Here is a 27,389-nt window from a genome sequence, read left to right on the forward strand (position 1 = left end):
ATTATAAGAAATACATCAAATAGTGATTATTTTTATTGATGTCAGGCTGCAGTTTGGCCATGAGCTGTGTTCCAAGAGAGTGCGCATTCTTTCCTGGCCAGTGCCCAGCTCTCCAAGCTGCTTACAAACCACACACATAGAGTAGAATTGGTTCTCCAAGTTTTGTCTGAAGGGCACACAAGAAGCTGTTTGGAAACGCTGAACGCTGCGGTGGGGGGGGGAGGCTGCCAGTTTTGAGGATAGTGTGATGTAGAACCAGGATCATCAGGACTGAACAATGATTGGATTGGAACAATACACCAAATGCTTTAGAGAGTTAAAATGTTCCCTACCTGATGGCTGCGTGTTCATGTTAATTATTTTCTTTGTTTGCTTATTGCCATTTTTAAATTGTCTTTCAGTATAAATTGTGTTTACCATATAGGTGTCTGAATCTGGGATACCTCTTTTTCTTAGATACTCTCTTTTCCCCCTCAATTCTACCTTTAAGATTTTTTAAAGCTACCCGCTTTTCTACCAAAACTCTTTTCCTAGAAGGTGGCTGAGAGTAGAGAGGGGGTGTGATTCCCAAGTCCCTAGCTGTGGTCTCCTGCCTGCCACTAGTCAGCCGTGGGACTGTGGACAGGTCTGCTCACCTCTCCCTGACCCTCAGGTGACTCACCTGTAAAATGGGCCAGATTCACAGGTCAGGGCTGTTGACTTGAGTCTGACCACCTGGGTTAACATCCTGGCTCCAGCTCTGTGACTTTGGGCAAACGCCTCCCTCAGGTGCCTGGGTGGCCATCCCAGTTTGCCCAGGATTGAGGGATTTGCTAGGATAAAGGATTTTCAATGTGAAAACCAGGACCAGCTGGTCACTCTTACTCTACCTCAGTTTCCTCATCTGTAAAAAAAGAATAATAATAGAACCACCCTCCCAAGGCTGTTGCGAGATTCCTCAGTCAGGGTGAGAAGCACTCAGGACAATGTCTGGCACATAGTAGCTGCTCACTAAGTGTCGGCTGCTATTCTCAAGAGGTATCTTCTGTCTTCTCTCTCCCATCCCTTCCATTGACTACTTCCCCATCTCCCTTCTCCTCTCTCCTATTTAATGGCTGAAAGTCTTAAATATAAACATATTTAGTATTAAACCCAATGTGCTGTGAAATCCTTTGTTTCACCTACCACCACAGACAATACCAATGATGCCTTCAAAATGTTGTTAAGCAGTTTAATATAGCTCTCACTGGAATGTCACAATTTTCAAAGTTATAGTTCAATCTCCCTTTCATGTAATGCAATAAAAAGGTTACTCTGATGTTGTTCCCTTTACATAAATAACATCAAAATGCTTCAACCCAAAAGCTGGAGAAGAAAGGAGGCTGAGGAGAAACAGGCAAGGGTTGGTCCATGATGAGGATGGGCAGCATTTCCTGGGCCAGTTTCCCTTCTGGTCTTTGGTTGAACATTTCCAAGTGAGATCTTTCTGCCTTCTATGCAGTGGGAGCCAATCCTGAAGATGGGATGCTTGGAAGGTGGGGAGAAGTTGCGGAAGAGGTGCCTGTAAGCAGACAAACGCAAATGAACCCTCCGTAAACAAGGTCTATCCAGGGAGGAAGACTGAGACTCAGTATGGACCCAAAGCAAGCAGGACCTTGCAGGGAAATGAGAGTCTTTGAATAACTCTCTCCTCTCCCTTTTCCCTCCCTATCCTGTGATGTCTAGTACCCAGGTGGGCCATATTTCTGGAGGGGATGGAGGGAAGTGGGTGAAAGAAAGGTCTGGAATCTTCTTTGATGATCAGACGCTCTTACAGTTGGCAGAGAATAAAAAGCCCTTTCTGGATATTTTTGCTTGGGATCCCAGAATTCAAATTAGCCAATCTTTGTTTACAACTCTCAATGTGGGGTGCACACTACCCTACCCCAAAAGCCAGGCCTGCAACAGAAAGCAAGCAACAAGCAATTGGCCTGGAATTGATTCTCCAGTGTGGAAATTGTCAACAACTGTAGTATCTATTTGTACTATTTAAAAGATAGTGTTGGTGGTCTCTTCGTTTCTCAGAAAAGGGAAATTTTACACCTGTTAGATTATAGACTTGGAGCTATTTATTAGGGAGAACATACAGTGACAGATAACGCCAATCTCCATTATCTATGAAAAGAAATAAGTAAAAATCTTTCCTAGGGCTAAATTTTACTTGAACTGTGGGTTTCCATCTCCTTTCTTTCCAGCCTTTTTGGGTTTCTTTGAGCAAAATACATTGGTTTTAATTTCTTCTTAGTCCCTTGCAAACCCTAAGCTGGGTGAGTAATCAACAGTGAAATGGCCCCAATGGCAGGAAAGGAGGGAACTGAAGGGGGATGAGGCCTGGATAAAATAGGAGTGAGGGAGGGGATCAGCGTCCACCCCTAGGAGAATAAAAAATCAATTGCCATTTGCTCCAATAAAGTACCTTCTACACTCCCACAGCCACAGTGTAATTGACGCCGCCAGGAAAGGTGTCCTAAGCTGCTCCCGGGTGCCAGGCACTGTGCTAAGAGCCACCGAGAGGGAAGTGCGGGAAAGAATGTGATGTTCAGGGACAACACAACCTGTCAGGCGACGGTGAGAAACCGACGATTTCCCAAAGAAATCTCTTTGGGATCCTCTCACTCAAATCCCCAAGGAAAGCTGCCTCGGCTGACTGTCGGTGCATCTGCATCTGAGCAGTTTCATCAGCTCTCCTCCTGCCACCCTTTCTGCCTCCACTCAAGCGGGCATTTTCCAGAGCGGGTCGGTGACTGCGCCCCTCCCTACCGGCCCCTCCCCGCCGTGCCCTCTCGCGGGCGCCCGGGTCCGGCCGCTCCTCCCCGAGCATCGCCGCCCTCGGGGTCACCGAGAGCGCGATCTGGGCTCTGTTCGCCCACCCCCGAGTCCCGGGAGGTGACACGACGACGTGGGGCATCCGGGCAGCCACCGCAGGGCCTCTAGCATCTCCCCCGGCCCTGGGTGCGGGCGCTTCCTTCCGGACGAGGAAACCGAGGCCGCCGAGACCGAGCCGGGTGCCCGGTGGACGGCCCTGCCCGCGGTGCGGGGTAGACCCGGGGGCCACGTCGGTGCCGGCGGCCCGGCCTCAGCCGCCCCCAGAGGCCCCTGGGCCGCGAGGGTCCCAGCTCTCCACCATCGTCGCCCTCCTCTCAGCTCAGGAGCCTCCCCTCTTCCCCCAAAGACGCTGGGTGTCCTCGAAACGGATTCCGGGTGGGCTGGAAAGTCGGGGGGCAGAAGGGGAGCCTCTGGGGAGAGAATGGAACTGCCCCAGATTTGGAAGAGATGCCTGTCAGCGCGTGGAATGGAAGCCTTTCTCCGCAGTTATTTTTATTCCAGGGCCTTTCTTCCTCGTCCTCGTCCTCCTCCTCCTCCTCTATTTTTTCCCCTTTCTGTTCAGCTATTTGTGTTTTCTGATCGGGTAAGTGATTTGCGGCAGGAAATTAGATATCTTTATTCCAGAGGCACTGTGGTTCTAATGTTATCTATTCCAGAGCCGGCTCCGTCTTAGTCGCGGGCCTTTTTTTTTTTTTTAACTTGCAGGTTATTTTGTGATGAAGACAACAGAGCGCTGTTCAGCCCTGGCATCTTCCCTCCTCCCTTCAACACAATGCAACTCTTAATTAAACATGGGACACCCACGCCTCCCTTCTCACAGGACCCCTTCCATCTGCTCCCCCCACTCTGAAATACCAGCCTTTTATAGGCAGGGAAGGCCTCGTGTTGAACTTCCTAATTAGCGAGACACATCGCAAAATAAGCGACTCTGAAGGGCTATCATTCTTCTTTTTGGAGTCTTCCTTTCTAGGCCTTCCCTAGTATGAGTTTTGGTGGCCTTAGTATGACTTTAAAATCCTGCAGGGCTGAGGACATGAGGCTGTAGATAGTCGGGGCTTGAGAAGCATGATTTGTGGTTTTGTGATTGATGAGTTATGATGAAAACACTCATTGCAAAAGGAATAAGTGAAGGATCGATTTGAACTGGGAATGTTCCTTCTTTGTAAAGGCATCATCAGTGAGTTTTTACCAGAGGTTCTCAGAGCTTCCAGAAGAGTCATCTTTTCCAGGTAGAACAGTCAAAGAGTGTTGGACAAGCACCCTGCATTTCTCTTTTCTTCCTTTCTGGCCACACCAAGAGGGGATAGGTGATCTGTGAGTCGTGGAGAGTGCTGGAGTCTGGGGTTCAGTCTGATGTAAAGATTGGGATGCCCGGGGGAGATGCAGGGCGGTGGCCCCATTCCCGGAGAGTCACAAAGTAGGCAGCCATCAAGTCCCAGGTGGGGGACCCTAGAGGCAGAAGTGGAGGAATCACAGAGATCCAAGGTGGAGGATCCTCAAATCAAAAAAAAGGAAAATCCTAGAGTCAGAAGGTGGGAGGGGATCAGAGAGCTTGAATGTAGGGGTGCCACAGAGCCCGATTTCAAATAAAAGAAATACCAGAGTAGCTATCTTCAGATGGCCCCTCACTAGGGACTGAGGAATCTGAGGGCGCAGGCGGCCAGGCCTCCATGAATACCCCAGAGACAGCGGATTCGGCTTTCCCGTTGGTGTGGCAGCTTCTGCGCGCTTGCCTTCGCGCCACCCCCAATTATTCCACTTCTCGGGCCAGTGTTTCTTGAGGTTCGCCAGCAAGAATCCACCCAGCAATTATCTCCCCTCTCGCGCTCATAGGGGGACATTAACCACGAACGCGCTGGAGAAGAAAGGTACAGATGGGTCTTTTATTGCACACTTGGAAATGTTTCCAAGGCTTTTGTTTTCTTCCCCCATTCATTCCTGCCGGATCACTCTGATCTGCCAACTTCAGTCCCCAGAGGCTGCGGCGGGAGGGCCCGGCCCGCTCCGAGCCCCCGCTAGGGGGCGCGCTCTGGCCGTGGCGCTGAGCCGAGCCCGAGAGGGGGGCTCGGCTGCGAGGACGCGGGCAGCCGAGGTCGGTGGGGCCTTGGGACTGACTCCGGCGTCGGGTCCGTCGCTGCTCCTGACCTGATCTCCAAGCCGTGCCCCCACCACGTCCCGGGGCTCCGGGAGCAGCAGCTACAGAGTAACGGCTGCACCGGGGACGCCTCGACCCTGGACGCACCCGGGGTCCCGCCGTCCGGCGATGGAGAGAGGAAACCAGGTGGTGGTGATTACAGGGTGCCGAGAAGTTTCCCTCTCGGTCTGGAACGTGGGGGATGGGTGAGGCAGGAGATGGGGGCTCCGGCCGAGGGTCAAGGGGTGACAGCCCAACCACTTGCTTCTCTGCCCTCCCCCGAGGGCAGACTTGAGGCCGTGACCGTCTTGCCTGGCTTTGTGCTTGGAGCCAGGCCTGAAAATGCCTCGGTTGGCCGCCTGGATGGGTGATGGGGGGGGGGGGGTGTCTTCTCTCTAGTTCTCACTTCCCCTACCCCTTTTCCCTAGCTGCTGACGGGTAACCGAAAGTGGCGAAGTTGGAAAATAAGGGGAGTTGTCCTAACACAGTAATCACACCCACACGTCCATACCTTGAGGGCTCGGCTGTGGTCCTCGGGACGTTTCCCAACCAACCTTTCCCAGCCGAACCCTGATGGTGGAACCCCCGGCTCAGGCGGACGACACGGCGGGAAGGATTAGCAAACGCCAAGGAGTCTTTCCTGGGAATCCATGTTCTCAGTCCCTTTGGACCTTTCCACGGGCTGCTCCTCTGAAAACACACCAACAAACAAACACTGTCCACAGACAGCTCCCGGCAGCCGTGGGGAGAACTGAGGCAGGGGTAGGGAGTGAGGGCAAGAGACGGGCAGAGAAGGCGAGGGGCAAGTGCTAGGCAAGCGGATTATGTTACATTTCCTCCTATTACCAGACTTCCAGGAGGAGAGACCTCGATTTGTGCATAAAATGCATACCCCGAAGTGGATGAGACTCTGAAAGCAGCATTTGAGGAGGTTAACCTTGACTGGTTGGAGATAAGGGGGGGTTGGGGAGAGGCAAATATTTCTGTTTGTGCCCTCCGGCTCTTCCCAGCACCGGCTGTCAATCCTGACGCTTGTTATCCTCACAAGGCTTCAGTTTGTTTGCCTGATCTCAGCAAGGTTTTCTTCCACAAGTAGAACTATAATTGCTATAATTCTACTGTATCATTTGGATCATTGCAGTATTGTTGTTTTCTCTCCCTCTTTCTCTCCTCCTAACACTGCAATAACGCGCTCCAGTGTTAAATTAGCAGGTTGCGGAAGACCATAAATGAATGAAAGTTTGTTTAAAAAAAAAAGAAATTAAATAAATAAAACAGCAAAATGACTTGGCAAAGGGGATATCACATCACAGAGAATCCTCGCGTGTAATCAGGACTTATTGTCTTCTCTTCCAATGGCTTCCAAATTGGTCGCCAGACTCCAATGAAGTTTATTTCTATTGTTTAAATATATGTTTTGAAGAGGTTGAGCATAATTTAAGGGGACCTGAGCCGTCCGGTGTGGCTGGCAGCCCATTACAGCTTTATTTATCTCTGTGTATATTGCACAATAAATTAAAACATCTCAAATGAAAAGTGTGCAAGGTTAACTCTCCTCCAAACATTTTTTCCTAGATAATAACATCTAACTGCCACTCCCTTATCCCGCATTTCTTGCAAATATAATTTTGAAACTATAATGTAGAATTAGCTCTCACCACAGAAAAGAAAGGGGTTTCTTCCATTTGCCTCTTCTAGGTAATTATTATTTCCAGTCCTGGGGACAAGCCTCATTTTTTCACCATAAACAACAGTTTTGAACACTTCTGACCCCCATTTCCGGCCATAATTGTCATTTTTATTTTAGTGATTGATTTTAAAAGCAGATGAACTGCAAACCATTGTTTTCTAGGCAGCCCAGGAAAAGAAAACGAACAGTTACAGACCCCAAAGATTAGAGGAGCCAGGCGTTGTGAATATCAAAGTACAAACGTGAATGATATTATCACTAAAATGAAATTACTTTTGATGAGTGGGTAAAAGAAAGTGAAGAAAGTGAGGTGAAAAAGTGAAGTGTCATCTTGCTGACAGAGTAAACATTAAATTGGCTAAAAACTAAAAGCTCTTTTATACATAGTCCTAAAATCCACTGAAAAGTCTACCTACTCAACAAATCAATTAAATTCTTCTTAGATATGAGACGCATCATTTTGTTTTTTAAAATAACATGTAGAATAACACATATATCTTAAACTCATCTTCTGGACACTATGGAAATGCCAGAAGATTGTCTCCCCGTGGGTATGTTTTAAAAGTTTATTTAATTTAATTTTTCAGGAATAGCAAGAGACAATTGTAGATTTTGTAGTTGGGTATCGAACTGTGACAAAGATAATTTCAGGGCTGCTGGTGTAAAGTGAACTGGGGCGGGCCCTTCTCCCCCAAGTGAATGGACGTGTCTTCCCAATATCGTCCTCACTTGGGAAGACTGATTAGAAAATACCAAAAATAAACAAGATAAAATAACAAATAAAGCTAGTGTTTTCACCAAGTTTCCCAAAGAAACACATTATATTCCATTAATAGAATTAGATTTAATTCCAGGGGTCATTAAGTCAGAATCAGAAATTCTATGTTAACCTCCCCCTTTTGCAAGGGATGATTAAAATTAGAATACACCCCAGCAGAAAGTCCGACTTCTTTTTTAAAAAAGGAGAACAGCTGCAGAAGGGGGAGGAGGGGGACGGAAGCAAAGAAATCTTCCACCAAAAGAGTTGAAACCCCGTTACGCTCTCGGAAATGATTTGCGCATTTGGGTCTCTTTTTGTTTAACACGATCTTATTTGGACTCGTTTTCAGCTCACTCCCTGCGTGTGCGGGAGTGTGACACTGAAGTCACGGAGCCACCCGCAGCCGGGTCTTGTGGATTTCCGACGCGGAGCCCACTGGGGAGGTTAAAGTGCCTCAGTCTTTCCCAGGGACCAGCTACAGGGACGCCAGCGAGGGTCGGCGCCTGGAGGCTCGCTCCGAGGAGACCCACGCGTCTTTCCACCTCTCGGCGGCGTCGAGACCCGCACTCGGGGAGTGGGCTCTTTGGGCCCGGGGAGGGAAGAGGGAGGGAATCAGCGTGCGGAACGTTAGTTTAAGCTGAACAGGACAGTATAAAAACACCGAACTGTTGGTGAGGATGAAAAGGGAAGAATGCAGGAAAGGCAGGAGAAGATCCCAGGTGCCTGGGAACAGCAGAGAGGGTTAAAAGAAAATCAAAAGTCAGAGATAGCTCGGGTTCTCCTTCGCCCCCCACTCCCATCATCCAAGTGTGGGAAAAACTGGTGAGACAAACTAAAAACTAGAGAGACAGAGACGGAGAGACACAGAGAGAGACAGAGAGACATCCTTTTCCCGCTTGCCTTTAATAGTAGTGGTAATATCAGCATTAATATTAACATTATTAATGCTCCTGTTCCCAACCCTTCATCCTCCTCCAGTTGTGTCTTGAATGCTCCTGCCAAGCCAGCCCGATCTGTCTGCCACCCACCCACCAGCATCCAAGAGTTATGCAGATGTTTATGGCTGGGGGGAAAAAAATCCTAGTTATGCATCCTTGTATTTTTAAATACTGACTGTAAGTGATTCAAGTATAATCCTTTGTAAAACGCTTTTCTCTCTGACACATTGAAGGGGTTGAGAGAGGAAAACCTGGCGTGGATTAGCCCTCCCCGGCCTCTCTCCCACCCACCACCTTCGCCCCCACCCTGCCAGCGTCGGGGTCCCTGGCTGTCCCATGGGCTCTGCACCCAGACAAGGAGGGTGTTCGTGCTAGCCCCTCACCCAGGCTCGGCCCAAATTCAGTCCGAGTTGGGTCTCGGTTCTGAAAGCTGGACGCGCAGGAAGCTGTTTGGGAAGAAACGCGCTCTCCATCTGGCTCGCTCTGTTGCCTTTGCCAGGGGGAGCCAGGCCGGGAGAGTTCAAAATTTTAGGCGCTGAGATTTGGTTGAAGCCAAACCTGGGTGCCGCCCATCCCGGAGCGCTCAGAGCTCCCCGTAGGTTCCGCTGCCTGCGCGCGATTTGAGAGTGTCCAGGGTCGGGGTGACGGCCTATCCAACCGAGGCGAACTTGTGGGGAGAAGCGGGAAGCGAGTCCGGGGAGAACGGGGGGACTCTCAGACCTGTCCCCAGCCGCGCCTCCTTGCAGCTGACACTGGCCTGTCCCTTTCTGCCTTGTAGATGCTCTAGGGAAGGCCGCGCGCCTTTGGCAGAGCTTCGTCATTAAGGGGACTTTCTCCAGAGTTGAAGACGGAGATGAGAGAGGTTGAGGGACGCTACTAACAGGAGAGCAACCGCCGGGCTCAGGGTGAACACTACCAGCTCAAGGAGTTGGGCCACTAGAGAAAACTGAACGCCCCAACGGCAGACGTTTGCTTGCGGCAGTCACCCCCCCGTACCTCGGAGGCCCGTCTAGCCTAAAGAGGATGGAGACTGAGGGCCGCTGAGGTCAAGGCGCTGTCCTGGGAGCGCAGTACTGGCTTTGAAAAGGGCCAAGTCGGCCCGAACGCAAGCCAAGCCTCAAGGCCTTGACTCCAGGGGAGCGAGGTCCTCCGGTTGGTGGAAGGGGCGCACGTCGCCCAAGTGGCACCTCTACAGGTCTAGCATCTGAATCTGAATAAGTAGAGTTTCGGGCTAGCCCTGAAGAGTTAAAGGAAAAGAATAGAGAACTTAGAAAGTTGTTAGTTAAAAATTAAAAATAAAGAAAATTGGCTCGAGTCAGTGCCTGCTGCCCCACCACCACCGCCGGCCTTTCCGGAATCCAGTCCAGGCTTTGTGCGGAGCCCACAGCCCGGCGCAGCCCGGCCTCTGGCGAGGACCAATCAGAGGGCGCCTCTCAGCACGTGGAGGAGAGAGACTCCAGCACTCCGCGCCCGCCGCTCACTACACTTGTTACTGCTTGTCCTGAGCGCGGAGAGGACGAGCTCCGGCCGCGGGCAGGGCGGGAGCCGGCAGCCAGCGACCGAGCGAGGCAGGGAGGCACAGAGATCGCAATAATATCCATTATAACCAGCCATCTAACCCCACCCCCAGCACACATCCATCCATCCCACCCGCCCCGAGAGGCAGCCAGCGGCCCGCTTCTCTGCGCCCAGGGGAAAAAAAACAAAAAAAAAAAACAAAAACAAAAACAAAAAAAACCCAGCCATGAGCAATCAGTACCAGGAGGAGGGCTGCTCCGAGAGGCCGGAGTGCAAAAGTAAATCTCCAACTTTGCTCTCCTCCTACTGCATCGACAGCATCCTGGGCCGGAGAAGCCCGTGCAAAATGCGGCTGCTGGGAGCCGCGCAGAGCTTGCCCGCCCCTCTGGCCAGCCGCGCCGACCAGGAAAAAGCCGTGCAAGGTAAGGCTGCGTTCGCCAGGCACCTGAAAAGGGTGCTGGGCGCTGGTTTGGATGTTTGATGTTCGGGGGCCAGGGACCTGCGGTCGTCCAACTGGAGACGGAGGAAAGAGAGGGAACAACTCTGAGGCCTGGTGCTCAAAGAGCGGTAAACATCTCGCCAGGGGCTGTCTCTTCCTCCCTGTCTGCTTCCAGAGAAAGCAGAGACCAAGCTTCTTTTTAGGGGCCCTTAGGTTCTCGGTGTTGGTCCTTAGGTCGTTTAAATGCCCCCTTTGGTGGCCTTGGGGGTGCTCTGAAGAGGGGCGACAGTTCAGAAAGAGCAGGTGCCGGGTGGACCCTTGTAACAACTTGGTGAAGACAAGAACCCCAAAAGCTGTGAATGGGGACTCCAGACAGAGTGAGCCTTGGCCTTCTTTCCTCCTTGGAAGATTTCTTTATACGCGGTGTTTTTTTCCTTCTTCTTCTTCCTCCTCTTCCTCCTCCTCTTCTCCTTCTCCTTCTTCTTCTTCTTTAAATTGTAGATTACTTGTGACCTTTAAACCCAAGCTTTGCAGAAAACATCTCCCTGGGATTCCCCCAAATGCTCCTAATTGTATCTGAAATGTATGAAATGTGCAGCTTCTGGGTGCTATTTTTTCTCTGCTACATTATTTTTTAAGACAGAGTTGAGATGTTTAAAAGCTCTTATTTTTTTTCTAAAATTAAAAATTCCAGAATAACTGTCATTTTGCCCCGAACCTGTTACACTCAAGTTTCGCCTCGAGCTGGCTGCAGAGGTGTCTCAGGAAAAGAACTGTTGATTTCTTTTAAAATCCGTAAACTAGCGGTCCAGCCGCAGCGCCACTTGGAAGACAGGAGCGGACAGCGGAGAAGGGGGCGTTTAAAATAAAACTGACTTTTTCCTTTTCTTTTTTTAGCCTGCACTGGCACCTGTGCCAGGCGCTTCCTCGAGGAGGAAGGAGCGGCCTGTGCCTATTGCACCCCCTTTCTCCTCCACCCAGGCCTTTCCGAGCCCATTTTCACCAGGACGATTTTTCTGTGCCTTTCTGTGCGAGGAACCCCCGCCCCCTCCCGCTGGGAGCTGTTGGGTCAGGGCCCGCACTCAGGTCCACCGGGCCGTTCCCCTTCCCCCGCAGGGGTCGCCCGCGGGGCAGCGAGCGCCTCTCTCGCCAGCCCTGGCCCGCGTCGCAGAGCCGAGGGCAGAGGTCGTGCGCAAAGTTTTCAGCGTGGTGGTGATTTTCTTTTTAAGTTGTTGAATGTTTTCAGAGTGTCCCCTGCCCCGAAATGAGAAGGAAAAAAGTGAGAGAGAGGGCAAAGGAGAAGAAAAAGAAAGGAATGAAGGAGGGAGGGCACAAAAGAGAAAGGAAGGAAGGGGAGAGAAAGATGAGGAAAGAATGGGAGAGACGGGGAGAGAAAGATGAGGAAAGAATGGGAGAGACGGGGAGAGGAAGAAAAAACGGAAGGGAGAGGAGAGAGCAAAGGAGGTAAAGGAAAGAAGAAAGGAAATAAAGGGAAGAGTGGGAGAGGGAACGGACGGAGGAGGAGAGAAGGAAAAAAGAAGGAAACAAGAGAAAGGGAAAGATATAAAGAAAAGGAAAACGCAAGAAAAATGGGGAAGGAGGAGAAGGGCTTGGAGTCTGGCGGCGCGGGCGGGACGCCGGGCCCGCCGGCGCGCTGATCGCTCTGCCTTGCCCGCAGGCTCCCCCAAGGGCAAGCAGCGCCCCGTTCGAGGCCGAGCTGCACCTGCCGCCCAAGCTGCGGAGCCGTACGGCCCGGGCGGGGGCCGTCTCCTCCAGGGCGCCGGCGGCGGCGGCGGCGGCGGCGGCGGAGCGGCGGCGGCGGCTCGGCCACGGCCACAGCAGGCCCGCGGGGGGAGGCCCCTCCGCCGCCGCCGCCGACCGCGCGGCCCGGGGAGCGGCCGGACGGCGCGGGGGCCGCTGCGGCCGCCGCGGCCGCAGCCGCCGCGGCCTGGGACACGCTCAAGATCAGCCAGGCGCCGCAGGTGAGCATCAGCCGCAGCAAGTCGTACCGCGAGAACGGGGCGCCCTTCGTGCCGCCGCCGCCCGCGCTGGACGAGCTGGGCGGCCCGGGGGGCGCCGCGCACCCGGACGAGCGCCTCGGCGCCGCCGGCGGCCCGGGTGGCGCCACGGCGGCGAGCAGCGGCGCGGGCACCGAGGACGACGAGGAGGAGCTGCTGGAGGACGAGGAGGACGAGGACGAGGAAGAGGAGCTGCTGGAAGACGACGAGGAGGAGCTGCTGGAGGACGACGCCCGCGCGCTGCTCAAGGAGCCCCGGCGCTGCGCGGTGGCCGCCACCGGCGCGGTGGCCGCTGCCGCCGCCGCGGCCGTGGCCACCGAGGGCGGGGAGCTGTCGCCCAAGGAGGAGCTGCTGCTGCACCCAGAGGACGCTGAGGGCAAGGACGGCGAGGACAGCGTGTGCCTGTCTGCGGGCAGCGACTCAGAGGAGGGGCTGCTGAAGCGCAAACAGCGGCGCTACCGCACCACGTTCACCAGCTACCAGCTGGAGGAACTGGAGCGGGCCTTCCAGAAGACGCACTACCCTGACGTCTTCACCAGGTACGCGCGAGGGGTAGTCGCGGCAGCAGCGGCTGGAGGGCTCCGGAGTGGGTTCCGGAGAGGGCAGGCGGGCGGGCGGGCAGGGGCCACGGGCTCAGGGCTCCGGGCAGGGACTTCGCTCCTGGACTCTACCCGGGCGCGCCCTCCCAAGGCACCCACACTCCTGCTCACCAAAAACTGCTCCCTCCTTCCACCACTACTCGGGGCTTTAAGTTTAGACTCGGATGACTTCTTTCCTTTCTAAGGTCTTTCCAGTTTAATTTTTCCAAATTACAAGTTGTAGTTAGAGAAAGAGAAACGGCCTCTGCAACGGGCACCCGAACGCGCCACCTTGGAGACGTGCGCACCCCGGCGCACACAGTCAGGGTCCCCGGCGCTGCGGTTCGGGCCAGGTCCCAGACGAGGCGCAGGAAGCGCTACGGGCCTTCGCCGCCAGAACTAAGCAGGGGCTATTTTTGGCCGCTGTGTGGTGCGCTCGCCACCCCCGCCTGATGCCCCGGGAGCCTGCTGGGTATCAGTTACGCGGTTCGCAGTAAAGCTGGAGCCCGTGCCTGACGAGAAGGCCGTTAAAAAGAACTAGGTTCTGTCATTTGAGGACTCCTGAAATAGCCGAAGGAAGTCAAAACTGGTCAATGTTTGGTATCTACAACCGTGGGGGCACCAGTCAGAATCTTCCCTTCTCACCGCTGTCCCCTCTCGCTCCACATACTTTATACCCAGTGTTGGTTTAATGTATGCGCGTTCACAGGAGTGGGCATTGATTGCTGGGAGCCTGGCAGGCAATAGACGAAAACAGCCTGGGGAATTTTTCCTTTGAACGGGTGTCCAACCAGGGTATTCCGCCTGGTCATGATCCACTTCCCAGTCGCCTGAGTTTTTGGGGGAAAGATGTGCCTGTGAGATGACTGGGACCCTGGACGCTGGCTTATTCATCTGACCTGGGGTGCCGGCCAGGCTGGGGTTCTTCCTCTCCCACCCCAAGGCTAAGGTCTGGCCCAGGCGAGGAGCCACGGTTAGGGCAAACTTCCCCCAACAAGGAAGGAGAAAGGGATGGGTATCTGCCTGGCGTTGGGCTTGTCAAGCTCAAGCAGCTTCTTTGAGCAGCTTCTTCGCAGGAGACGTGTATAGCTTTTCAATGTGCATTTTAGTAGCGAAAAGCTGCCCCCCGCCTTGAACCAGAGGAGAAATTACTTAGTGCTCAGGAGGCCCGAGCCAACTCTCCAGTGTAGTTGGTCTAGCAATTAATTGCCAAACTGTCTCCTAACCAGAAACGGAAAAGAGTAGATTGGCTGTGGGGCAAAGGCACTCTACTTGATCATCCCTTCAGCTAAACTTGGTCCTCTCCTGTGCCATCCAGTCCCTTCATTATCTTTAAAAAAGAAAATAAAATTTAAAATCAGTGTGTGCTACCAAATAGCTACCTGGCCAACCCACTTTTTGCATTTATCACATAAGTGTAATTCAAAAGAAGAAAGTGATGCAATGTCACTTGGCACCCAGGTCTGCCCTTTTCTAGCTTCTCCGGGGGAACCAAAGTACCAGAAAAGAGGCAGCTCCTCTTCACCACCCCACGCCCACCTCTTTTCAACCCGGGCATTCGTTAGAGCACCTTGGCTCCTTCCCGGAGCCAGCCAGGAGTGTGGTTTGGGGATTTTAGATTTGCTGTGCTCACTGTAGCACGAGGCAGCAGGAAGCCCTCAGCGAACCGGTTTTCTCCCAGTGCTGAAGTTTCAGGTGTGGACTTTGGGGACTGCCAGCAGTGCAGACCCTGGTCCCAGGCTGAAGCAGCCCCGGCTCCTTCATATTAGCGAGCGGAGAGCCAATTATTCTTGGTGCGCTCATATTTTCGGTAAACAGGTCGTAAGCCGTTTTACAGCATCTTAAATGGTTTCCTATTTGCCTTAATTATCGCAGTAATAACTGCAATGACGGGGTAGGGTTTCAGTTAAATTGACTTCCCCTGAGATGGGCAGGGTTTGTAGTGGGCACTGGAGTCAGGAGGTGCACAGAATTTTGTTTAATCGAAAAATTACCCCACTGAACTCTTAACAAGCTTAACATATCTCCAGAGGGTAATAGGGAGTATGACCTAAGGGGGTGAGGGAGAGAGGAAGGCGGGGGAGAGGGAGAGATGGAGGGAAAGGCAGAGAGCTGGCAAGGGAGAGAAAGAGAGAGAGAGACAGACAGACAGACAGACAGAGCAGAAGGGAGAGAACATTTTTTAAAGAAGGCAGAAAGAAACCAAGAATGTGAAAGGAATGTTTTTAGTTGAGTGCTGAGTTCTCTCATTTACTGTTAGGACCAAACAGGGTAAAAAGCACTCTGTGTGTGTGTGTGTGTGTGTGTGCGTGTGTGTGTGTGTTTGTGTGTTTCTTGTCTAACTCTGGATTAAGAGAGAGCGAGAGAGAATCTGAGTTTACAGACTTGTAGACTCAAGATGCCACCCCCGTCACTCTTGAATATCATACAATACAGTGCAATATATAATCTCCTGTATCTGGCAATGTGTTATGTTTTTATGTTTTCAGTCAAATAGCAGGCACTCCAGAGGTGGTGAAGGGCTGGTGATGCCCATGTGTTTGGGGTGAGACCCTAATGGAGGAGGCTGCCAGCGAGGGAAAGGTGGCTGACGGGACTGCTGGAGCCTGCAGTGACCTCCTGCCTGTGTGTTGCTTTCTTATAGGGAGGAACTGGCCATGAGGCTGGACTTGACTGAAGCCCGGGTCCAGGTGAGCTGCGCTGCAGAGAGGGAGGAAGGGGGGAGGGGTGGTGGGCTGTGGGGAGAGTGGGAGAGAGATGACTTGATGGATTTGGGGGGTTGTTGAGAGACCCCTCCTTCATAACATGAAGGGAAGCAGAATTAGAAAAACAGACCCAAACACTCACACACAAAACTGTATTAAAACATGAAAACCTGGGAGGTTCAAGGGGAAGGCTTCTAGGTTTGGGAGCCTTGTGGAAGGAGACCAGGATCACAAGAGGGGTTTCAGGGTCCCTGAGACTGAAGTTCAGAAGCGCCCCCCCCCCCCCCCCCCGCCTCCCCGTCCTCAGCCTCTGTAGGAAACAATCTCTGAACTGACTTCTCCTGATTGAAATAATGGGATGGAGCATGGATTTGGTTGTTAGACAAATCCGCTCAGCTCCAAGCAGGTATTTGGCTGCGATTAAGTCTCCAATCGGGCTTCATAAAAGCCCACTTAGTGCTAGAACAAACAGGGCCATTTGAAGGCAAAATGCTGTTTGATTTCCCCTCCGCCCGCACAAGGAGCTGGCTAATGCTATTTGATTTCCCATTTTTTATAGCAATGAGCCCACATTGATCTAATAGGGAGTGAGTGCAATGCTATTAAAGGTGTTTGCAGCCCCATACCAGAGTGCATTTCCGAACCCAGGCCTCATAACCAAAGAGACGATCAACACTGGGCAGCCCCAATGGCCAACAGAAAACAGATGTCCCCGGGTTAGGAGCTGAGTGAATCACTTTACAGTCAAAATCAAGCGCTGATAAAGCACAATAAATTCCATATGGCTCATTTAATACACAACAGCTTCTTGCATTAGAGGGCTAATGATGAGGCCTGTCCCCTCCTTTCTGTTGACACATTTCTCCATTGTCAAACAGAGATGTGACAGCAACTCCGTATTTTCAGCTCAGGGGAACGAGTCGTGGGAAAGTTAAATAACTTTTAAAAAGAAAGAGAGTGCCCCCTCCCCTTCTCCTCTCTCCCTATTCACTGGAGAAGATGTAATTAAGTGAATATGAATTATTAGAGTCCTTTCGTTTACCTTTGGGGGGCCTCAGAGGTATTAATTCAATAATGAGGAATTGCAGGGGGACATCTTGATAATTGCAGTTGAGCTGGGAGAGCCGATCTGTCTGTAAAAGGTTTCCACGTTCTTTGAGGGCATTTCTGCCTCCACTGTCCGCACCCCCTCCACTCCTTTCACTGCCTTGGAGGAGCAGCAATCTTCCCGTCTAGACAGATTTGGATACACAAAAGCTGCCCACCCAGCCTGGTCCCATCTAGCCTTACTTGTTCAAGTCTCTGAATTTCCACACTGGAGTGTTTCTGCAATTCTCAAATAGATTATTTGAGGGCTGTGGAATGTTATGGGTGGGCCCCCTTTTGGCAGAATTTTAAGTAATCCACCAATTTGGATTCTTGATTTTTCTTGCCCCAGGTGGCTGTCTACAAGTCAAACCAAGCCTAGATACTAGTGCTAGTAACGACAGCCCCCAGTGTGTATATTTGAAAGGCACAGATGTCTTAAAAATTTTTTAAACATATTCCTTTGGGATCATTTACATTATATTTGAATATAACTCTGTATAGCCCTGGAGTTCATTCTTAATTTGTAGACTTGTGTGCAGGCATAAACCCAGCCCTAAGAATCTTAATGCCTTCAGGGGAGAAGGAGCATATCTTCTCGGCTGTGGGTGTGATGAGCAGGTCACATAAAAATAATTTCATGCTCCTGAAAGTTATTTTTAGCCTATGGTAGCTGCCACATTTCAGGTAAAGGTCTCTACTAAAACTGCTTTCTATTAACAATTAGGAAGATACCTTGTGCTGAAAACCTCCCCCAAACCTAGAACTGTCTTATTTAAATAACCTGTTTAAACCGCATTCCCAGAGGAAATAAAGGACTGTTCGCTCTGAAGGTGTGCACCATCTCCAGGCGTCCCGCACGCTGGCCGCGCAGCCAGTGCCTTCCGGGCAGAGCTGATCCCAGCGCAGAGCTCCCTGTGTACCCCACGCTCCATTTCAAGGAGGACTGACCCCCCCAGATGTCTGCCTGTTTGCTAATTACCATGGGTACTCCTTCCCTCCGTCCCAGCTCTCTCTAAGCCCAGAACCCAGAGTGGTAATCATAGGTGTCCAATAACTATTTCGGGAAAGATTAAATGAACCACCTCCTCGATTCCCTTTTCAACACAGCAAGGATTTTGCCAGCTCTTGTGTAAACCTGAAATAGGCAAGCATCACTGATGGGCAGCAGAAGGCTGATACGCATTCTTCTCTTGGTGGCTGCCATTCCCAAAAGTCACCACTGAATGCCCACTTCCACAGCCTTATTCTAGTCCTTCCTCATCACAGCCTTAGAAGTAAAGTTTTATTATCCCCATTTTACAGATGAGAAAACTGAGGTTCAGAGAGCTTTAAGTGACCTGTTTAAAGACACACAGCAAGCAAAAGCAGTGCAGACATTTAAACTTTGGCTTCCCCACCTTGAAACACCAAATCACTTTCCTTAAACTTGGAAGGGAACTAGGCTAATTGAAATATTCACTGGAAAGGGTTTGCTTGCCCTGTGTCTCTTGCTGGCTTTTCATTTGGGCCCCCTTTCACTGCCCCTTTGGCCCCAGATGTGTCCTTGAATAACCTGAGGCCAGAGAGGGGCGAGATGGGAGTGGGCCGCAGTGGAAAGGAGGGGGGCCCCACAGCGCGGGCCGGGGGAGAGAAAGAGAGGGTGCACCCTGAGCCGTGCTGACCCGGGCCTCTCCCTCCTCTTTGCAGGTCTGGTTCCAGAACCGTCGGGCGAAGTGGCGCAAGCGGGAGAAGGCGGGCGCGCAGACACATCCCCCGGGGCTGCCCTTCCCTGGGCCTCTTTCCGCCACCCACCCGCTCAGCCCCTACCTGGATGCCAGCCCCTTCCCACCACATCACCCTGCGCTCGACTCGGCCTGGACGGCCGCTGCCGCCGCCGCTGCTGCCGCCTTCCCGAGCCTACCTCCGCCTCCAGGCTCGGCCAGCCTGCCGCCCAGCGGGGCGCCGCTGGGCCTGAGCACTTTCCTCGGAGCCGCTGTGTTCCGGCATCCGGCCTTCATCAGCCCTGCGTTCGGCAGGTAACAAGTGGCCTCGGGGAGTCTGTCAGTCTCTCATACACGCACAGAGGCTGGGGTCCAGGGAGGAGGCTGGAAACGGGCAGGGACGACACACATCTTTTCTCTGGCTTAACCCCAGAGATTTAGCCAAAGAAAATACTCCCTAATTTTGCCTCAAACAATGTAGCTCTTGAAGGGAATGACCTGGGACTGAGTGGCGAAGGGAAGGACAGTGGCAGTAACAACAACTGTAGAAATTGGAAGTATTCAGTGAAAGCTGTAAAAGTATTGTTTGAAGGCAGCAACAGGCCAGGTCATAGATGTCAGTGGGTACAGGTATAGGCCACAGAACCGGCGTGACTTTTCAAGTTTTGCAAAAATCCTTCCTCATGCCCCAAAGCCTGGCAGCCAGAGGAACACAGCCCTGGTCCCCACAGGAGCCCTGGAGCCACGGGCCCTCTGGGTGTAAAGAATTCTTTCTTCTTCCCCAGACTCTATCTTCCTTGTCACTCAAGTGACCCGCCCGCGAACCACACCCCAAAACGCGCAACCCCCGACCCCCGACCCCCACAGCGGCACAAGACAACGAAATAAAAGAGACAGTTCATCGTATATTATAATTCCCTTTCTTTAAATGAACATCAAATGATGAAATTTAAAGTCTGTATAATCACACAGACAAAGAAACAAAGGAGAGATGTATTAAGTTGGAAAGTGCAGTGAAAATAAAACTGAATGCAGCTTCAATGATCTCTCTTTGGAAGAACAAAGAAATAATAGATTCATCCAACTGCGCAGCTACTTAAAATCACCTTGGAGAAAATTTTCAAAAAAGACTCAAAGTAAAATTAGTTTCTTGTAACAAACCAATACAGTAAACAGAAAGTGCACTGAAGTGTAGTTAGTGACTCAGTTTACCTAGTGGAACCAGGGTATGTTATCTCCCCTCCAGGCCACACTTCATTATTTCTTTCTGGAAAAAAATTTTAAAGTCCTGTGTCCTTCGCCCCCTACACCTTCCTTTTCCCTTCTCACAAGTGACTTGTAAAAGCTGGCAAACCCGGCTGTGAGATTTGGAGAGGCTGGAAGAGGGGTGCAGTGCAGGTGGCACGAGGGGTGGAGGGTGGACTTGGGAGAAGCCGGAGGCGCCCCTCGAGGCCAGGTGGGCTCATTTCTAATCGTGGAAACCCTGAGTTGGCCCTGCGGGGGCCCGGAGCCAAAGCCCAGGGCGGGGCGTGGGGAATAGCTGCGGTTGTGTCGGGTGGCCAAGGGCAGCTCGGGCCTCCGGTGCAGTGCAAAGAGGGTGGAGGCGCCGTGCCGAGCAATCCTGGCGCCTCCGGGAGGTGGTGGCTCGGACTGGGGTTCCAGGCTTGGGCCTCACAGTGCGCCGCATGCGGGAGTCGCGGGTCTGTGGTCTCTCCCTCTCGGGCAAGAGGCTGCAGGGGCGCAAGGAAGGCGGCGGGGTCGGGGGAAAGGTGTCGCCGCGCTGGGACGTGGGGCCGATGGCTGGTCAGAGCCGCTGGTCGAGCGGAAATCAACAGGCGGGCGCCCCCCACCCCCACCTCGTGCTCATCGGTCGGGCACTGGTAGCTCAGCCCGGCGCGGGAGGGCTGCCGAGGCAGCGGGAAGGCCAGCCAACAAGACCGGCTTTTCCAGGGTAAAAGGAGCCCCGGATGGGAAGGCGCCCTAGAGCGTACAAAGTGCAGCACAGGTCTCTATCAGTTTTGATCCCACGTTGTCCCTTCTTTCTGCCCCCTCCCCTTTTCTCTCCTCTTCTTTCTCTTTGTCTCTCTTTTTCTCTCCTGGCAAATAGTATTACAGGCAACTGGAACTCCTGGTCTGAGAATACACCCCCCTTTTGCGCAGTCGGGCCGTGGGGTTTGCAGACGTGGGGCGTGCCTCCGCCCCGGCTCTGGACCCTCCAGGAATATCTGGCCCCTTGGTCGCTCTCGCTCTCTCGCTCTCTCTCTCTCGCTCTCTCGCTCTCTCGCTCTCTCGCTCTCTCTCGGTTCCCTGCTGTAGTAAACCCTCTCAGAGCACCCCAGCCTCCCGCCCTGCGCCCCCAGCCACTCCTCAGGCCGGGCCTGCGACTCCGGCCCCTGGGGCGCCCCTCCGTGCCCTTCTGTCCCCTCTACTCTTCCCCCCAGGAGAGGCGGCGGGAAAAGCTGCCCGCGGCTCGCAGCTCCCTGGCCGTGACCGCGCTGTTTGCTCTCCCCGCAGGCTCTTTTCCACCATGGCCCCCCTGACCAGCGCGTCGACCGCAGCCGCGCTCCTGAGACAGCCCACGCCGGCCGTGGAGGGCGCGGTGGCGTCGGGCGCGCTGGCCGACCCGGCCACGGCGGCCGCAGACAGACGCGCCTCTAGCATAGCGGCGCTGAGGCTCAAGGCCAAGGAGCACGCGGCGCAGCTCACGCAGCTCAACATCCTGCCGGGCACCAGCACGGGCAAGGAGGTGTGCTAAAGGCTGCCCTCCACCCTCGCACCCCGGGCGCGCCCCGAAAGGTCACCTCACTCAGCACCACTCAAGACCAAATGGAAACAGAGGACCAGCACACTCCCGAGACGGCACTGAGAGAGCGCAGCCGCCTTCGCAGCAGCCTGGACGCGGGCACGGCAGCCCTCGGCGCTACCGGACGTGGCACCTCGTCGGCTGGCTGTCCACCCGCCCCTGCCCCTGCCCACTTCGCTCCAAATCGAACGTCCACTCTGCCCCGTTCTTACTTTACTGAAGATACCGGGGAGGTTTTCTCCCCAAGATGCCTGGTATTGAAGTCAAAAATTTTAAAAGCCCAACCTCTCTTCCTCCTGACACCCTCACTTAGCTTTTTTTGTTTGTTTAATAGCATTTTGGCGCTCTAAGTTGATATCCCCAGCGTGGGCCCCGGCGAGAAGCCAGGGCCGGGGGAGCGAATGCGAATCTGTAAGATAGCTAACAGTGCACTTAACGGAAAGGGGCGTCTTGTTCTTGTTCTCTTCTTTATCATACACCAACCAAGGTTTTTATATCAAACCAAAGGGAAATACTCTGCTAGAATATGGACTGTTGAAGTCACCAAACTGTGATTATTGATTCTGTACATACCATTGTTATTAAAAAAAAAAAAACAGAGCTTTGTATATTTGAAATGTTATAACGCAATTGCACTCAGCGTGGTATGGTAAAAGTTTGTCCTCCTGTAGATTCTTACTGTGTTGTAGATACGGTAGGGTTCCTAGACAAATATTTATGTACTCAAGCCCTTTATTTAACTTATTAACTGTAGAGGCTTCCGAAACCTACAAGATAAAGGCAATGGTACAGTACTTTTGTGTAATGTGTAATTGTTATCACTTTTCCTTGCTATCTAGTGGAGAAGTGTCACGCTCAAAATAAAAAAAAAATTATATGTTTAACAGAAGGAAGTGTGAATACTCTCTGCAGGCGCTGAGGGGACAATAGAAGGGAGCCCCCCAGACGCCAGGGGTGGGGGGTGCGCTCCAGCGCCCCGGCACCTCCTGGGCTTATCTGCACCAGCGTTCTGGCAGAGGCCCCTGGTTTGAACCTGATCCCCAAAGGGATCCGGGTTTCCTAAGAAGGTTAAGATTGCCGCCTCGGGCTTTCTACGCGTCTCGGCTCTCTGGTCGTGTCGCAGCGGGAGTTGGGGGGCCAGGGCCGGGGAGGTGGGGTGGGCTCGAGGGTGGGTGGGTGCACGGTAGGCGTTGTTGATGGTGAAGACAACTTTAAAGCGAACGGGAGTCTTGGATCAGAAGGCGAAGGAAACTGTTCGTCGGAAGTGCCACGTACAAGGAAGTGCGCAGTCCGAGATGACAGGTAATGGCGAGAGCGAGGAGCCCAGGCGCTGGCTTCCGAGGGGGCGGGCTCCAGGGTACACGCGCGGGGAGGAGGGTGTGTGTGTGTGTGTGTGTGTGCGTGTGTGTGTGTGTGTGTGTGTGTGTGTGAGAGAGAGAGAGAAGAACGCAGGAACAGTGATGGAAAGGCAGCGAGGGGTATCCAAGTGGCAGATCTTAACTCGACAAATGTCATTACATCACTTATCCAGGCATTGGGAAATGTATATACTTAAAAAAAAATCTAAACAACTCAGGTTTCTCGAGAAGACCCAAACAGATTTGCAATCTGCCACCCCTCTGGGTGCACCCCTCCCCGCGTCAGCGACGGTAGCTTCTCCCTCCCCCGGGGCCTGCCTGCGCCCCTCGGGTGACCGCTTGGTGTAAGCCAGCCCGCGGGGGCCGGGTCTCGCCAACGCTCCCAGGGTGATGGGAAAGGGAAGAGAAGCTTAATTAGTTTCAATTTGCAGTAATTAGCGAGCCGGACCTTTGGGGAGAGGGGCAGGCGAGGCGGTGGGGGCTGCCGCGGCGTGACTAGCGGGGCTCTCGGAGCCGGTGCCGCCGCCCCGCCAGGCCGCAGGCCAGTGGGTCGCAGCGGGGGGAGCAGGCGCGTCTCCGGGCCGGGCCCGCCAGGCACTGCGCGCGCTCCCAGGCCGCGCCCCGGAGAAAGGGGGCGGGTCCCCTGGCGGCCCGGGGCGCAAGCGTGCGCCGCCGACGGGCAGGTGCGGGGGCGGGCGGAGGTCAGCGGCAACTCGGGGGTGGCCGACAGGCTCCGCAGCTGCGGCTCTCAGGCCTGGGCGTCCTCGGTTCGCCTGCCCGGCCGGAAAGCCGCAGCCCCCGCCCGCCGGACACCTTGGGGAGCGCGCCCCCGGGGCTCCCGGGCCGAGGAGGGTTCCCTGGACCTTCGCCCTCCCGTGGGTCACCGCCACCTGGCCCGGGCCCTGGATTCGCGAGGGCGGCGCTCGCCAGGAGGGGCCCTGCCTGGGGCACGGGGAGTAGGCGCCAACTACCTCCGCTCAGCCCTTCCCGTCACGCACTCCTTTCTCGGGGAACTTTCTAGGATATCAACCCAGATTTCAGTGTCTCAGACCTCCAAACTCCACAGGGTCGCCTGAGGTGCGGGCCGCTTTCCTGGATGGGCAAGGCTACTCGGGAGTTTGGGGTGGGTACGGAGGATTGCGGGAGGAGCGTGAGGGAAAGGGCTTTTTTTACCCCTTTCCTTTTCTTTCTTTTTTCTTTTCTTTTCTTTCTTTCTTTCTTTCTTTCTTTCTTTTTTTTTTTTTTTGGTGGTCAATATCAATTTTCCGTCGATTTTGGCTTTTTGTTTAGGTAGGGCTCCCCCCCCCCAGGCTGCCAGTTGGATGGTATACGAGAAACAGTACCATTCTTCCTGTTAATGAACTCTTTTTTAAGTCATTTTTTCTCATTTGACCCTTCTATGGAGCAGAAGCAAATTGCGTGAAATTACCTCCAAGGATTACATTTATTACTGGCCAATGAGAACCCCTCGCCTTGTTTTACAAACTCTTAATCCTATGTCATTCTGATGCCACAAACAAGCCCGGTCCTGGGCCTCCTATTCTTTCAACTTTCCCCAGCTGGAGGGACCTCATTCTGCACTTAATATTCCCCATAAATATCACACGCTAAAGACCCCCTGACTTCCAGCAAGTCCACATTAAACATGTGACATGTCACGCATGACAAACTCTGAGTATCTTTTCAAAGCAGCATTAAAAGCAAAGAAACCAATTTTCTTCTCCTTCCAAACCTCCCCAAGTGCTGAATGATGGGGATTGGAAAGAGCCACTGGAGCGTACTTAGGGGGATTTTATGAGATTTTCCAGAATGATTTAATCTTATTGTGAGCATTATTAATGAATGGCAACCCAATTTGGCCCCAATATCTGGGAACGCGGTCACAATGCTGCGAGCGGCTGACCCTCCCAACCTTAAGCAAACCTCTTCTACCCTGGAGGAGGCCGTGGGGAGCCCAGGGGAGTCCTGGTGAGGGGGACACGACTGTCCCCGATCACACCCAGGCCAGACTGTCCCACCACCTGCTTTCCCAGGGCCGCCCCCACAGCATCTTGGGGTGAGGAGTGAGGGTGCCCAGTCCAGTCTCAGTGGGAAGGATAAGGAGAAAGGTATGTTAATTTGCTACATTTTCAGACAAGCCAGCCAGATCCGGAATGGACCCCCGAAAGGAAAGGCAGGAAGGGAGCAGCTGGCAGGGTATTACCAGAAGGTGCCCCGAAGTGTTGTTCCATCACCAGCTCCCCATGGCCCGGAATGTGGACACTTAGGGAGGACAGCCTAGGTTTGTGGTGAGGAAGATAGAAAGTGGCTGATTTAGGGAGAGTGAGCATTGAAGGAAATCCTTCAAAACCTAAAGGTTTCAGGACTTGAAACTCAGTCTTCAGCTAAAGTCACCAGTATTTGCCACGGCCAGTTTTTTTTTTTTTTCCCTATTACCCTCCCTCCCCACAAGTGGGGCAAACAATTATTATTATTGTTTTGGATTTGTAATACCAAGAGACAAGGCACCTACACTTCTTTTTCATATCATCTTGAGGTCAGAGATCTTCCGAGAATGGAAAAGGGGCTGATGTTAGAGGAAAGGAAATTATACATGAGTTAGTTCAGCTTGCTTTTAGAGGAAAAAAAAATGTGTACGTGAGCATGTGTATACACAAAAGTGAGTGTGTCTGAATGAAGGGAGTCTTAAATGGAGCCTAAAATGGTATTTTGGAACACCGAGCTCCCCGGAGCAACTGCATGTGTATTTAAGTGACAGTGGTAGCCTGGCTGGGGGCGGGGAGAAGAAAAGCTGTTACCTGACTGGGGGGAGGGGGGGAGAAGCATTTCTTAAAGAAAAAAGTCGTGTTGTCCCTGGATGTTATTAGCAGTCCAGTTTGAAGTCTACATTTTTTCCTTTAAAGAAAAGGGAGCGATCACCAGTTATACATTAAGAAATGTCATTCAGTCATTTTTATTCATTCTCCAGAAATCTTCGTAAAAGCCTGAATCATACTTCTACAAGCAGCAATTTTGTTAATCCAGGGGGTTATTACTCTGGGCCCTTATTAGGTTCTACACCACTGCCAAGCAATCCTATAACCCTCTCAAAAGAAGTTTACCTCCCTGTTATAAAACCAGTAGTGGTATTTATACTGTGCAATAATTAGTGTATTACTTGAATCCACTAACACGTTCATTTTATCTCTGCACAAAACCTCTAGTCTGCTTATAGAAAGCTTGTGCCTCCTTTGGTGCTGGTAAAGTGGTGAAAGAGTGAATTGAAGGCTGGTTGCACTTTCTCCTTTTGCCTCGCCTTAATTCCCATCTCTTTTTGCTCTCATCCAATTAGCACAGTGTATTAAGCGGTTTATCATCTCATAGTCAGCTATTGAGAGAAACAAGGCGAGCACTTTGCAATAGAACCTGCGCTCCTTTGACACCCTCAGGTACTTACATATTCCACTGTGCTATGAATAATAGAGGAAGAATGGAGCGCTAATTCCCTCATCAAAGAATGCCTTGTCTCCTGCTTTGCTCAACAACACCATTCCGATCAAAAGAAAAGCAATAAAGCTTAGCATAACAAAACGAAACCTACTTATTAGCTGAGTGGTTAAATTAATGCAGAGCCGCTGCTATTGAAAACCAAGGTTTGAAAACAGCCTCCAACAACCTGATAATGCTGCCTTCGGGATGAAGGAATTTTAATCTGAAATTTGAGGCTGGCTCAGATGAGTTAATCTATTAAACTGCTATAAGGAAGCTCCACAGCAAACTGTTCAATTAAGAAATATTTAGGTGAGCGGAGGGGGGGGCAAGAAGGGAAAGGCTAGGAGGGTTAAAGTCTGGGATGGGAGATGGGAGAATGAATTGAGGGTCAGGGGATTCTGACAAGAGGGACCAGGGGCTTAGTGTGTTTTTCGTAAAACTGACAGGAGAACTCTGCTTTTGGAGTTTCCTTATCTTTGCATCATCTGCCAAACTAATTTAAATGATATGTTTGAAAAGGAGTGTTGAGGCGCATCTGTGTGCGTTGGAGGGACGGCTGGCGGGGGGGGGGGTATGTGGCAGTGAATCCGGCCCTTCTCACCAACCTTGCCCAAACTCCAGTCTGTGAACTTTTTTAGCCTCCACGTCTTGGGCAACAGTCTCGAGACGAACCCCATCTGTTTCCTGGACAAATTCAAATCTTATTGAGCACGATTTGTAGGACTTTTTCAACTTCTGGCCTCCCCTAGCTAGCCCCCTTTATACAAAGGAGAGCTGAAAGTTAGCAAGTTGTGACCAAGATAAAAGTGCTCCCTGTTGTAGGCAGACCAGAAATTCAACAGGAAAGATGCCCCTCTCAGAGACATGGGGCTCTGAGAAGAGCAGCATTCCTTTAGGGCACCATTTCCTACCTGGAGCGGATAAAATTGAGCCCAGAGGCTGAATCTGGCCCACAGCATTTATAATTTTATTCTAAAAAATTAGTTGCCAAGATTTAGAAATATTTATACTTCATGGATTCCTGGCTTCTCTTGAAAACCAGATCATATGGCCACCCTGGGCCCTGTCCCTGCCGGAGCCGCTGAGTGGCCGCTGCCCCCTTTGGACCAGACATGCACACTCGGGCTCACAGTCCCTGAGAATTCACTCTCTAGTGTGAACCCGGCCTGTTTCACTTTTACCATTTGAGCTTAACCATCACACAGACCAGGGAGCCTGTGGAGACAACTGACAGGCTCACCACACCACTAAGAAGTGGGCGGTATCTCTGCACAGGTCCTACCCACTGCGCTATCAACCGATGCAAATCAACATGTAGAAAACTTTCTTAGAGAAAAGCGACCA

General features: G+C 52.3%; 2 protein-coding genes across 3 annotated transcripts in view; one reads left to right on the top strand and one right to left on the bottom strand.

The window, feature by feature from the left end:
* Positions 1 to 1,232: 1,232 nt before the first annotated feature.
* POLA1 (DNA polymerase alpha 1, catalytic subunit) overlaps positions 1,233 to 27,389 on the bottom strand; it is a 281,095-nt gene continuing 254,938 nt past the window's right edge. Inside the window, exons 37-38 of one of the 2 annotated variants that reach the window (XR_004318259.1) lie at positions 5,490 to 5,668; positions 1,233 to 1,540 (exon numbers count right to left, since the gene is read on the bottom strand). Coding sequence is in view for 1 of the 2 variants with exons in the window: in XM_032475944.1 (XP_032331835.1) it covers positions 1,473 to 1,540 (68 nt within the window). In the remaining variant the exon portion in view is untranslated. The remainder of the gene's footprint in view (positions 1,541 to 5,489; positions 5,669 to 27,389) is intronic. The other variant, XM_032475944.1, reaches the window with a different exon arrangement.
* Positions 9,821 to 22,105, top strand: ARX (aristaless related homeobox). Its single transcript, XM_032475946.1, is given in 7 exon segments — positions 9,821 to 10,316; positions 12,013 to 12,065; positions 12,068 to 12,145; positions 12,148 to 12,880; positions 15,564 to 15,609; positions 18,400 to 18,728; positions 20,928 to 22,105. Coding segments are annotated over 7 exon segments (1,686 nt in total). The 5' UTR covers positions 9,821 to 10,110; the 3' UTR covers positions 21,169 to 22,105.

Source organism: Camelus ferus, chromosome X (assembly GCF_009834535.1).
Source record: "Camelus ferus isolate YT-003-E chromosome X, BCGSAC_Cfer_1.0, whole genome shotgun sequence".
Lineage (NCBI taxonomy): Eukaryota > Metazoa > Chordata > Mammalia > Artiodactyla > Camelidae > Camelus > Camelus ferus.